The sequence below is a fragment of the Castor canadensis genome, chromosome 6 (assembly GCF_047511655.1).
Source record: "Castor canadensis chromosome 6, mCasCan1.hap1v2, whole genome shotgun sequence".
In the NCBI taxonomy this organism is placed as follows: domain Eukaryota; kingdom Metazoa; phylum Chordata; class Mammalia; order Rodentia; family Castoridae; genus Castor; species Castor canadensis.
In genome coordinates this window covers 1,239,813-1,253,346 of record NC_133391.1, presented here as the reverse complement: position 1 = coordinate 1,253,346, position 13,534 = coordinate 1,239,813, and the positions used below count along the sequence as shown (strand labels likewise).

The window sequence follows — 13,534 nt, the reverse complement described above, 5'->3', positions numbered from 1 at the left end:
CATTATTCAGCCTGGGTTTGTATGTTTAAAGCGTCAGAGGATCAACTTTTCCAGACTGAGAAGCAGGAGAGACACTGAGGCATGTGTTTGAGGGGCTCTGAGAGCCTTTTCATGTGAATTGTTCAAAGAGCGCCTCTCCTTAATCAGAGGAATATTCCCGCATCCCTGGGGTGGTCACACCGGCTTAATTGGAAGCCGGTTGCTTTGAAGTCCTTTTAATCCTTCCCGAGCTGGGAGAAAGAATTTGGAGGCAGCAACTGTAAATTTGAAATTTCTTCATTTTATTTACATGTGTCTGGGGACCCGGGGAGCTCGTTTGCCTGAGGCAGTTAAGCTGGGTGCTGGCTGTGGGCAGTGAGAGCTGGACTTTGAGGCTGGGTTGGGAGGCCTGCCCCTGGCCGGAGCTGCAGGACACTGGGCTGACTGCAGGCGGCAGCAGCAGGACCCTGGCTATCCACCCCGTGGGATCCGCCTTGCCCTTTGCCTCTAGCAGCCTCTCGGGGACAAGCAGAACCCCTGTTCTGCTCAGTTCCCTTCCTGCTGAGCTGAAATCCACATCTGGCATTTTGTGCGAGGGCTCCCACATTGGGAAACTCAGTAGGTGCTCCCCCCCAGCCTCCTGCTGTGTCGGCAGAGGTGGGCTCCAGGTGGCCAGGCGTCCACCGTGGGTGGGGTCATAGTGTGGGACATTGGCCTGGAGATCTGGCAGCAGCAGGAATGGCATAAGGGTTAGTGACGGCTGGATGTCCTTGATGCAGGGTTATTAGGTTGGAGGTGTTCCCTGCAACGGGAAGGTGAGGCTGGGCTGGGACTTGAACTTATGCCTAGTGGGCACCAGGGTGCCGTCTAGCTGCTGAGCCACGGTCTTGCCTCTTCACTTACTTGTCACCAGGATTTTTGGAGGCAGTGCCTGGTACTGCTGAATTCCCTCTCCCTGCTGGAGCAGGGCCGGGAGTCACATAAGTGTCCCTTCCCACTCCTTCCTATCTCCCTCACTCTCTTTGGTGGTACTGGGACTTGAACTGGGGGCTCTGTGTGCTACCCCTTAAGTCGTGCCCTAGCCCTTTTTGCTTTTGTTGTTCTGATCAGGGTGTCATGTTTATTCCTGGACCGTGATCCTCACACCTAGTGGGGGCCACAGCACGCCCCACCATGCCTGGCTTGTTGCTTGGGATGAGGGCTCTTGCTGGCTTTTTGCCAGGGCTGGCCTTGAGCAGTGATTTCTCCGATCTCCACCTCCTAAGTATCTGGGATTACAGGTATGAGCCACTGTGCCCAACTTAAAAAGAAAAACATAAAAATGCCCAATTACTTTGTAAGTGGGAAGTTTCTTCTGCACACATAGGTCTCCCTACTGGAGTCTCATCGTCCGTGATTCGTACCAAGACTAGCGCCTGGTTTTCACCTTTTGCTCTTTCAAGTGGACATAGAAAAGCGTCTGTGTCCTTTTCTCTGGCGTTTAGGCACACTGCACTGTGAGGGACTGTGATGGCCCCGTAGGCCTGCCGGGCAGGCCCCTGTCTCTGAGCTGCGCCCCAGCCGGCTGCGTTCACATCCGGGGTAGCACTTCGCTGGGTGGTCGTGTTCTAGAAAGGTGTCGCAGTTTTTGCATTCGCTTATTGTTTGAAGCCTACGATTGTGCCAGTGAAGAACCAGGCCAAAACACGAAATAGGCCCATCCCAAGGCGCTGACACTGTCGTCCAGGGAAGGACAGTAGTCACGTAGGTGGTGGATATTGTGTCTCAGAGTGTGACGAGGGCCACAAAGAAGAAGGATGCAGGGAGGAGCAGCAGGTGGCCAGGGCTTGTGCAGTGGGGGCGGCGCCATGGTTTTGGTTAGGATGGTTGAGGCAGGCCCAAGTGGAAACTCAGGTGACATCTGAACAGAGACCTGAACGTGGGTGAGGGAGTGAGCCGGGTGGATGTGGAGGGAGAGCATGCTGGGAAAGGGATGTGTGGGTTCCTGGGTGGGTAGGGCCATCGCGAGGCAGTACATCCGAGAAGCAGCTGTCTCCCTGTCCCTCTCAGGCCACGTGTTCCCACGTAGAAGTGGCTGATGGCTGTGGTGGAGGCCTGCTGGTCCTTTGCTGGTGTGGCTTTTGGTGCGTGGATGGGCCCAGAGGTATGACAGTCCACTGTGCCTGACACAGCCCTGCCTCCTTTCCATGGGGACAGTGACTTCTCCCTGCGCCCTCAGACGCGGGTAGCTTTGGAAAACGGCTGCTCTGTGTTCCATGGCCCGGCACATGTCATGTTGTGGCCCAGCATTCCGATGGTGACATGAACTGGTGGCTTTCCCGAGTCCTTTGGAGGCCAGGTGCTGTAGCCTCAGGACTAGAGACTCTGACCCCCTGTTCAGTGGTCTGAAGGCTGGGGCAGCAGGCATGGCCTGTGCAGGTGACCCCTGGGGCTGGCCCTGGGCCCTGTGCTGGGCGCTCCACACCAGGCCCGTGTCGGGCAGCTCTGGAGCCAAGAAGTCGGGAAGGCCGTGGAGGCTCCACAGTTGAGTGCAGTCGTCCTCGTGGCTGTTAGCGTGGGGCTTTGCTGTCTCTTGTTTTCCATTTGACATACTTTTTTGCAAAAACAATAAACCATCTCGCCTGGGTGTGCTCCTTTCCTTCCGGCTGGGCCTGGCCAGAGCCCAGGCAGCAGTTTGGCAGTGGCCTGGCCCCATGGGCTCCCATTCTCTGGCGACAGAGGGTGAGTTCTGTTGTCTGCTAATTGGTCCTGTGGCTGTTGTGTTTCATTCATGCCTGGGCTGGCAGCCTCTGCGCCTGGTGTCTGTCAGGCTTGGTGAAACCACCACTTAGGGCTATAGCGTGAGCCAGGGCATCTGCTCCTAGGACTGAAAATAGCCGTGGCCGGGACTCAGGAAGAAATCGGGTCTCTGTCTCACAGCCCTGTTCATTCTGCACGCAGCTGAGTTTGAGTCAAAATTCAGCTGCCGTTGGAACAAAAGAACTTCTGTCCCCACAAGGCCCCGGCTGGGGTGTGAAAGGCCTCACAGCGAGGCCAGCCTTCTGCGAGCAGATGTCACAGCTTGGGCTGCACTTGGAACTGCCACTTTCCTGTCACCCATGTTGGAGGCTCCCGAAGCCCCAAGTGCTTCCATTTTGTAGCCGTGAAGTACAAGTGTCACAGTGGACGCTGCGGTATTTTTAGGCTGTCATCGCACTTGGCATGACTCCGGCTAGTTGAAAGCACTTCCTGATCCAGCAGTGCAGCTCTGACTGCACGGAGGTTAGGAGGTTTCTGGGAAGAAGCGCTGCACTGCCCTCTGGGGCCGTGCGGGCCTCTGGTCCTTCCTGGCTACTCCCCATCACGAGGACCTCTGTGCCTGTGTGGGGCTCAGGACGCGCGTGGGAGGCCGAGAGCAGCACGCCCTTCCCCAGGGCTGAGCCTGGCTCCTGAACTCCAGAGCTTTGCCTCCTCTGCGCCCCCTTCCTTTCCTTCAAGCCCTGTGTACCCCTTGTGCTGGGCCAAGCGGTGTTCAGAGGGAGGGCGCCTTGTCTGGGCCGAGTGCCCTGCTCCTCAGGCTGCCAGAGACTTCTGCTCCCCTTAGCTTACCGTCTTCCCCAAGTTTTCTTGATTTTCATTTATTCCTACCACCCTGAATCCCAGCTTTGAACGTGGAGGTGAGCTCTGAGTGAAACTTGGTGCGGCTTTCTTGGGTACGGGTTTGGGGTGGTGCTGGGGATTGAGCTGCTGTGCCACCAGCCCTGGGCGCGGTCTGTGAGTGGAGCGCACATTTCCCTTTTCCGTGCGTGTTTGTAGAAATGTGCAGCTGTGGGCAGCCTGGGTGCCTGCGCCACGTGGCCCTGGACCTGCCTTCTGCATACCCGCGCTCACGGGTGACAGGTGCTGAGGAAGGCGGGATGCGTTAGCCTCACACGTGTCTCTGGACGTTTGGGGCACGCGTTCTGCAGCAGTGCTGCTCAGGAGATGGGACCCGTATCGAGTCCCCCCTTTGCTCTGCTCTGCTGGTCTTACTTTTCTTATTGAAAGATGGAAGTTACGGCAGGTGTGGTGGCAGGTGTGGTGGCCCGTGCCTGTCATTCCAGCTACGCTGGGGGCGTTGGTAGAGCACCATGCTCCAAGTCCGGCCCCGGGTAAAAAAGGAGGAGCCCCAACTTGAAAAATGATTCAGCAGGGAAGGACTGGGTGGCGTGGCTCAAGGGGTAGAGGCCTTGAGGCCCTGAGTTCAAACTCCCCAGGGCCAGCAGAAACGGGGAGATGGAACCAGTAAGGACGAGGGCTGCCAGGCATTGACTGTCGTCGGGTTGTGTAGCTGGCAGCGGGCTATGGTTGGACCCCGGGTGTGTCCAGTGCTCTCTATCCCACTCCTGGTTTCCGGGTCGCCAGTGGCCGGCGTGGGTTTGGCCTCTGTGTGCAGGGTGAGGCCCTCTTCGGGAGCAGCCAGACCTTAGCATGTCTCTTCATCCTTCAGGACTCCAGAAGACCTTTCCAGATTCGTGGTGGAGCTGCAGCAGCGGGAGCTGGCCCTGAAGGAGAGGAACAGCGCCATCACTAGCAGGTAGACGGCCGGCGTGGCCACGGGGATGTTTCTCTGGGTTGTGGGGACGAGGCCGAGCGTGCGTCCTCCGCGCTGGCTCTGTCTGAGTGAGCATGGTTCTGGACATGGAAGGGCATGACGTGGTCAGCAGTTGGCTCTGGTAGTGAAAGACATCGCCACACAGAGGCCGAGGGTGGGGGTCCTAGGCAAGCTCTGACCATGTCTGGGTCCCTTTGGACAGTGGCGCCCTCTGTGACCTCCTTCGTTGTCGTGGTGAGGACCACGCCCAGCACAGCACACGAACCGCATGCAAGTCACCGCTCTCTGGCTGTGCTCCTCTGTTGGGTCCACCTTGCTCTCAGGTGGACGGTGGTTGCTGGGGGCTGGCAGAAATCGCCCTGCAGTCCACCATGTAGTGGTGAACGCAGACCTGGTGGTCATTCTGACAGTGGGCTCAGTCGCCTCTGGTGCCTGCTCTGTTGGGTCCTGATTGTGGCGTCCAGGCTAAGGTCCAGGGCATTCCTTTGCTGCCGCGTGCGGTGGACACCGGGCCCCTGGGGTGTGTGTGCACAGACTCACAGCGCGTCCTCATAGACACAGTCCTGTCTGTGGTTACAGGTGACAAAACCTCACCCAGGGCTCCAGCAGCAAGCAGACTTGCTCCCAGCCTAGCAGGCGTCCAGAGGTGGACAGCTGCGGTACTGTCCAGGCCAGCAGTTAGGCGATTTCCTCCAGAGGCCACATGCGCGTCTTCTCCAACCCCACTTCTTAACTCTGACGCCGGCTGGTGTCTGAGATCCAGTCCTGACCCGCTATCTGGAGTTGGCACGTTTCGGGGCTCTGCCGCACAAGGCTGCCTCTCTCAGGGTAGTCTGAGCACTGGGTCTCCAGGTCACCATTCGTCTGTCCACTGACAAAGTGCTCCTCAGGCCCGATGGCTTGCCCGGTCCGGAGAGCGTCATACTCTTCAGCGTGACATGTGATGAAGGGTCCAACTTGGACCGCAGGCCGAAGTGCATCAGGGGCCAGTGTGCTGGGTGTGGGGAGGGCGCCAAGGGCAGCCATGTGCTAGGGTGCGGTGCTCCCCTGCCTTCTCCCTCCCGCCACCCTTGCAGCCCCGCTCACCAGCCCTGCAGCCCCCAGGTGCTGTGTTCAGGACCTCCTTCAGTCTGCCTGCAGCCCCTCCCTGGAGGTCACTGAGGGGGCCGAGGATCCTCCTCTCCACCCCTCCCGAGCCGTGGTGGGGCCTTCCTAGGCCACCTCATTTCACAAACCCAGGGATGCTCTAAAGAAACTTGTTAGGAATTGCAGAAGACCCTGCCGTCACCTGAGACCCTGAGGGTTGTGGGATCTGCCAGGAGCCGGAGACGAAGACCAGATGTGGCTGTGATACCTTTCCTGCCAGCCTGGGTTCTTGTCACTTGCTGCTCGCAGCTGCTGAGGCTGCTCTTGTGACTGAAGTGCCTGCCCAGGGGGCATGTCACGTTCAGACACAAAGAAGGCCTCCTTCTTGGGTCTTCTCTGGAACAGGGGAACCTTTTTAGGATCCCACTCTTGTAGATCCCCCTCGTTGCCCGAAGCCATCTGCGTGTGTGCCCCAGAGCAGTTGCTGGCAGCCGATGAGGTTGCCATGCTGAGCCGAAGGTGGCCTAACTCATGCTTGACTCACCTGAGGCTCATGGGCCGCTGTGGGAGGGCAGTTTGCGGGGCACAGGCTGTGGGAGAGGCTGGGTGAGGCCCGGGCACCCTGTGTGGACTGCCGGCCGGCGGGCAGCTCTGTGAGGAGAGCCTGGAGCCAGCTGGCTGCCGTTGGTTGCCGGTCCACATCCTCGTTCTGCTCGGACAGAGTTGTAATAATTTATCCGTGACCGGGAGGAAGGCCTCCTTAGTTTGGTGGTTGATGTCACTTTGAAAGTTGGCTTTTAGAAGCAGCTGCTTATGTTGGACATATCACACCAATTCGCTTAAAAAAAAATGCTCAAATGATAAAGATTGCCTTTTGCTTTCAAAGCCACTCAGATGAAAGGAGCGGGAGAAGTGATTTGGAGTTAAGGCTTCACTGCCTTGCCTGGCGAGCCTTCTTCATTTCACTCTGAAGCTGAGGGGAAGAAGCTCGTCTGAATTTCTGTCCTCCCGAAACAGCCAGGCACTTCCTGCAGTTCTCTGCTTGGACCAGCGTCTGCCCGGAGCGCGCGATGGCGCGGCCACCAGGTCACCTGCGCTACGGTCACAAGTGTAGATCTGACCAGCCCGCGGTTTCCTTTCCTTTTGTTTTTGTGGGACTGGGATTTGAACTCAGGGCTTCAAGCTTACAAAGCAGGTGCTCTGCCGCTTGAGCCGCTCACTCAGTCCATTCTGCTCTGGTTATTTTGGGGATGGGTCTCTCAAACTATTTCCTCAGGCTGGCCTTGAGTTACAATTCTCCCAGTCTCAGCCTCCCGCTTAGCTGGGATTACAGGCGTGAGCCACCAGCGCTCAGCCTGTGGTTTTCTTTTGGATCAGTTTGGAGGTGGAGTCTCAGGGAACAGCCTGTGCTGGGGGCAGGCAGTCCTTGTGACTCAGGACCCTGGGTTTCCCTGAGTGATGCAGCCACCTGGAGAGGAAAGGTGAGCTCAGGGCGTCCTGTGGAAGTCCCCAGGCGTCAGTCTTTTCTGCAGAGTGGTCGCCGTGGGCCTGTTGTTCTCAGTGATGTCTCAGAGGCTCGGCAAGGCTCCAGTACTTCCTCTGCGCCCCTCAGACGTTCTCCCAGGGCGATTTCATCCCTGTTTCCACGTGCTGGCCGTCTGTGCTCCAGCTTCATGGGGCTGTTTGGCTCTTTGCTGTGTGGCTCCTGCAGCCCAGGTACAGGTTCCTCATATTGCCCAACCACTGCCCAGCTGGCGAGCTGTGCCGCTGTGCCAGGATGAGTAGACAGGCTAGCGCCCAGCGCTCCTCACTACGACTGGGAGCAGGGTCTGCTCTTGCGCCCCAGGCAGACCTCTGACCTCTTCATCTCTGCCCTGTTGGCTTCAAGTTGAGTGGTCACTGGGAGGTCTGGACCAGACGAGCATCGTGCATGGGGACAGAGGTCCTTGGATTGTAGTGGTGGCTGCTGTGGTAGGGTGAACGTTTCCTGTGACCTGGTGTATTGAGTCTGTGGCCACTTTGGGTGTTCATGTGAGCCTAGACCCTCACCTGCTGACCCTTCTGAGTGTTGGGCCCTGTCCTTCTGTTCACTCTCAGGTCCCAGGAAGGAGACAGGCCCCAGGACAGGGGTGGTACATTGGCACTGGCCTTGAGGTTGAAGTGGCTTATTCCGGTTTGGCACATTGGCCCTTGTGTCCTCGTCTGGCTGCACTGGCCTTAAGGGATGGGTCTCCATTGCATTCAAGGGGCCAGGAGACTTGGTTAGGCCGAGTGGCTGCTGTGTTTCCATGGTATCTTGTGAAGGAACCACGCTTGAAATTCAGGTGAGGTGGAAAACAGGTGACATGAAGGACTGAGGGCAGAGCAAGGCCTCAGGACCGTACCCAGCGGGCAGCGGTGGCATCAATAGGGAGCTTACCAGGGCAGACTTCATTTTACACAGGGAAGTGACTGGGCTCGTTTTTGCTTCTTCCTCTGAGTGACCCATGGTCGCTGAACAGCAGACTGAGGTCCCGTCTGAGGCCATGTGTCATGGGTGTGTGTCTGTGTCTGCATGCTTCCCCACGGCCGTAGTGCAGGTGCTCCTGCTGAGCCAGTGATCCTCTGTGCCTTCTCTGCAGACAAGTGTTTGTTCACGTTGTGTCATGGCTTTTTATCGCACTCTTCAGTACCCGGCTGCCCCCGGTTCACAAGTCCCCGCTGGCTGTTTTTCTTCTTCAGCGTTTTGTGGTTTTAAACCGTGCTGCAGTGACTTTTTGCAGTGCATCTTGGAACACTGATTGCTTAGCTTGCATCCCTGCGATGGAGCGGGTCAGTAACCTGCAGATTTTCACAGCTTAGCCTGGGGAAGGCAGATGTCACCCAGCACCTGTTGCACTGCTCCCCAGTAAGCAGGACAGACACCCCCAGTCTTCGACACTCTTCCAGGCGTTCAGTGTTTCTCCTTTGCCTATCCGAGTACGGCACGCTGCTTCTTCCTGTGCTGGCTGGCTCAGTAACTGGGTGGCTAGTCCTGTAAGTGGCAAGTCCTGCTGGTCTGTCTCCTTGGAGTTTTGCTGCTGCCACTCTGTTCGGGCTTCGTCTCTCCGTAGTTACTGCAGTGACGCTGTCCTGTTTGCCATGGAACCCCGTCTCCTACCAGGACATTCTGAGTGGGGGTGGCTGTCGTGGAACCCCAGCTCTCTTAGCAGGAAGAGTTCTGAGCGGGGGTGGCTGCTGAGCACAGCTCCACCTGAGCTCTGTGAAGGAGATGCAGGGAAGGGGGGTGTCCTGCCCTACTGGGGACTGAGCTGAAGGCGGTCACCTGGGGTGGAGGAAGTGTTTCCTCATTGGGATACTGATGGCCTTGACCCTTGCTGCTGCCAGAGCATGTTCTGAACTCTACGCTGGGCAGTACTGTTGTCTTTCTTCATGTTTTGGGGTCCATAGGGCTGGAGGCTACAGGCCTGGTGGACTGGGGTGTTAGAGACAGGAAACTTGCCGAGCCCTTCCAAGTGGCAGGGGGTGTGGATGGGGCTCCTTCACGCAGCAGCGTGATTCACTGACGTGAAGTTCCTCTCTCAGAATGGATTGAGCATCTGTAGGAGTGTTGGGACACTTGTGTACCGTCACTGATCCATGGGACATGGTGCTGCTTTCTCTTGTGCAGTGTTGGGGCCTGAGCCCAGGGCCTCGCTCATGCTAGGTGAGTGCTCTACCACTGAGCCCCAGCCCCAGCCTTGGTGGTGTGTGAAGAGGGTCCTCTGGCTGCCTGGGTGGTCAGGAGGAGATTCTCACTCGGTGGCCAATGGGAAGGCTTGCAGAGTGTCAGCGGGAAGTGCTTCTGGGTGAGTGTGTGTTTGTGCATTTGAGCTGTCAGAGCTGGCGCTATTTTCCCTTTCTTCTCTGTCCTCTGTCGCCTCAAGGCGTGTTACAGACAGGCACCATCCATCAGCGGTGTGAATGGGTCTGTCTGTGCTGTCTCCCCACCCTCCTCATCTCTGGGTGGGATCTGATGACAGTGCATGGGAGCCTGGCCTTCTGCCCTGGCCTGGGTGTTGGTTCTTTGAGTCTGATGTCCCTCCCGGTCCTGTGGCTGAGGAAAAGGCAGGTTGTGCAGTTTGTGACTGGATCTCTGTGGGTCCCTGCTCGCTGTCCTCTGCACAGGGCTCCCTGAGCCCCTCTGCCCATGCTGGGCTCATTAGTGTTGGAAGGCACCACAGCACATCCTGTGACTGTGCTCCAGCTCTGCTGTTGGCCGTACAGGGAGGTGCTGCTGCTGAGCCTCTGGCCACTCTGTCATGTGTGACCTTGCAGGGTACACCATGCTGTGGGGAAACTCGTGCAGGACTCCAGGGCCATGCAGTTTGGCCCACTCTTCTGGACATCAAGGCCTCAGTTGGAAAGGGGTGGTGGAGGAGGGAGTCCTCGCAGGACCTGGCAGGACTCCAGGGTCCAGCTTCATCAGCTGTGATCATGTCCACAAGGAGGGTGGTCATGAGAGCAGTCAGTGGTGCTGGGCGGGCGTGAGCCGCGGTGCGCGTGGGGCTCGGTGCTCTAGCAGTGTCTTCTCTTGGGACGCACAGTTATCATTGCTGCTTTGCAGGAGAGACTTGAGCCCGGGGTTGATGCCCTAGGAAGCATTGGAACCAAGACTTGAACACATGCCCTTCTCTCCTGAGCTTGTGTGCTGGGCCTGAGAGGGAACCCAGGTCCCCATGAGTGCTGGGCTGTGCTGCGTCCAGGCCCTCTGTCACATCTTCCAATCCTGTGTGCTCTGTGCTGTCCAGCCTGTCTGAAGTCTTGGTCACCTTCCTGATGCTGATTTAAGGTACAGCTGTCTTGGTAGAAGCAAGTGGAGAGAAGCCGCTATCTGACCCTTTTGCTGGCCGTCTGCCTTGCTCACTGCCGCTGGCTGGGCTGGTGAACCCTTTGACAGTGAGCCTACAAGTGCAGCTGCTCAGAGCCACACTCGTCCTTGCTCTGGCCCCACTGTGGTCGTAGGTCATCTAGAAAGTCCCCTCTGGCAGACGAGTCCCTGGCCTCTAGCTATTGGGGGAAGAGCTGTGAGGCCCATGGAGCTCTGGTCTTTCCTGGGCACCTAAAGAGCCTCCCGGGCCAGGCTGGGCCACTCCCTCTGGGGCCACCTTCCTCAGGGGCCTGGGCTCAGGAGCTTGTGGAGGAGATGCAGTCTAGCTTAGCAACAGGGACTCAAGGATTGACAAGAGGGGTGTCACCCTGTCTGCCTGGCCCTGCTTCTGTCTGTTGCCTCCTGGGAATGAGTTAAGATCTGCACTGTAGTTGTAATTCTTCACACTCTTTGTCCGAAGCAGTTAGGCCACCCTCTCAAAACATCTTGTAGCGTAATGAGTCCTTGTCACCTTTGTCAGCTAGTGTCATTGTGAGGTATAGCACTCCCGAGCTGTCCAGAGGCTAGCAAGGCCAGTGACAGGCGCCCACGATTCATGATGCAGGAACTTGTTCTCTGCCTTGGAGCGGCTGTCACACTGTGCCCTAGCGCCAGCAGTGATGGTGACAGTTACCCATGGTTTTAACCACATGTTGCTTGGGTTCAAGTCTTGGCTCTGTCATTGAGGAGTCCTCTGTCCTTGGGCACTTTAGTCTCTCTGTGGCTTGCAGTCAGGCTGGTAGTGAAGATGGCGTCCCTGGGGCATTAGGTATGTAAAGAATGCAGCCCAGGGCCTGGCATGGTAAGTGAGGTGTCGGCTGGGTGCCTGGATATTTTCTTGCTGCCTTCTGTGTAGAGGAATCAGGAAACTCCTAGAGTGTTGGGGGCCTGGCCCGCTGAGGTCTGGCGTGCGCCTGTGGCGAAGGTCAGGAGGCGCTGTGTACTTGACAGTGGAGGACGCGCTGGGCTTTGCTGTGGCAGACGTGTGGGCAGGAGGAAAGTGTTGGCCTGATTGCCTCTCGCAGCTGTGTCCTCTGCCAGGTCTCATGCTCGTCCAGGCCTGTTACTGTCTTGGCATGAGCCGGCCCCTGGGGCAGTCGGGAGCAGAGGCAGAGGACTCGCCATGACCATTTGGCTTCGGGCGCCACTCGATGTCAATGGGCTTTGGCAGAGGTGTTCAGCCAGCCCGTGTCTGACGCACTTTGTGTGTCACGATACTGTTTCGGGGACACCCGGGCTTGCTCACTGTGAGCGCTGCACTAGCCCTTGGTGGCGCCAGGCCAGGCTGAGCTCCTGCATGGGCTACTGGTCGTGTGTCTCTGCGTGAGGAGCCTCAGAGATCTGGTGTGAGGCCCGGGAGGGAGCACCCTAAAAAGCCTGTACCTCCTTCCCTCGGGGACGTGGGAGGGAACGACCCCAGCAGATGGGGTCCTGGCCGTGTTGGTATTCATTCCCGCGCTGACTTCTGCCCGGGCTCCACGTGGAGTCTGGGAGGTTTGGTTTCCCTGACTGGGCTCCCCTGCTCGCGGCCGCAGTGCAGAGGCCAGGAGTACGCAGCACAGCTGGGCCCTGCTCAATAAATGAAGTCACTGACTGAGTGCCATGTTCCAGGTGGACCCCGTCCTTTGTCCCCGGCGTCTGTGTTACGGCCTAGTCACCCTGCTGTCCCGGACCCCTTCCTTCCAGGCACAGTGCTGTGGCCCCGACTCCTGTCCTACCGGAAGCATTGCTCCTGGACTCTGCATGGCCCTTCCCCCCGGAGTGGCTGGAGCGTGTGGTCGCAGGGATTCTTTGAGACCTAGGGCAGCGTGTGTCACCCCCACACGGACACCGTGACTCTTAGGGTTGGCAGCCTTTCCTCCAAGTGTGCATGCACACTGCACCTGGCCCTCCCTGCTTCTCTGCCGTCCCCACCTGTCCCGATAAGCACCAGGGCTCTTTCCAGTCTTGGGGTCACTTTTATTTCTGCTGGTGGCCTTTGCAGACCTCACCTAAGCTAGGTTTCTGTTTGAACGCATAGCTCGTAATTACGCTGCCTTCCCTGAGTGCTTGGCTCACCCGTCTCCCTGAGAGCAGGGCCTGTGGCTTTGTCATTGTACCCCCGACACTGTCAAGAGCACAGTCACAGCTCCCGGTGAGTGAGCGAGTGAGGTGGCGAGGTGAGCGGTGCTGGCGTTCGTCCAGGCATGCTGACCGTGGGTTGCAGCCCTTCCTTGACTTCCTTACACCTGCGCTGCCCGCCCGGACCAGCCCCTACCATTTCTGTCCCCGTTGTTCTGGCCTCAGCTCCAGCAGAGGGGCCCACAGCCGCGCTTGTGAAGTCACTTCCCCCTCATCCTCAAGAGTCACAGTTTTGCTGCGTCCTCTAACGTCCCACAGCCGCGTGAACTCTGACCGACCTTGCTCGCCCCTGTGCTGTCCTTGGCCTGGGGCCTTTGCCCTTGCTCACAGGGCGACCTCACGCCCCCCTGTGGAAGGCGTCCTGGTCGCCCGGCCCGCTTCCCGCCTTCCCCTCCTTGCCGGGTGCGCTTGCTTGTCAACGCGCTCATCTTTCTCTGTATCTCTCCACTTCGCCTGCGAACTCCACCCACAGCGTGCTGGCAGCGTGCCACGGTGTGCCGTGACCAAGAGGTGTTTGCTGAGTGAGTAAACATACCTCTTCTCTTCCCGGGGGGGTGGGGTGATGGCTCTGGGTTCCTGTGGGCCCCTGTTTTTGATGTGGCTGTGGCGTCTGGGATCACCAGTGTCCTCACTTGGTTTGTCCTCTGTTTTGCCAGCTCTCGGCCATCCCCAGCCTGTTTGCCCACCTGTGAAAGGTGAGTGACTTGGCTCTGTCAGTGCAGCGTCCCACTGTTCTGTGCCTGAGTGACGAGTGGTCTCAGTTCCCTGCCATGGTGCTGGTGGCGCTACTTTGTCCGTCCTGGTCAAAGGGCGAGTGAGGTGGTCGGAGCCTGCTGTCATGCCCAGTTGGGGCTTTGCTGTCCAGCGGCATCATGGGCAGTGTGGCT

General features: G+C 58.2%; 1 protein-coding gene across 9 annotated transcripts in view; it reads left to right on the top strand.

Annotated features, from left to right (window-relative positions):
• The window catches only part of Mad1l1 (mitotic arrest deficient 1 like 1), a 267,255-nt gene that overhangs the window by 59,358 nt on the left and 194,363 nt on the right, over window positions 1-13,534 (top strand). For 8 of the 9 annotated variants that reach the window (XM_074075385.1, XM_074075388.1, XM_074075391.1 and 5 more), the window contains one exon: window positions 4,448-4,534. The exons of the other annotated variant lie outside the window; for it this stretch is intronic. In XM_074075385.1, the coding sequence (XP_073931486.1) occupies window positions 4,448-4,534 (87 nt within the window). The remainder of the gene's footprint in view (window positions 1-4,447; window positions 4,535-13,534) is intronic. 9 annotated transcript variants of the gene reach the window in all.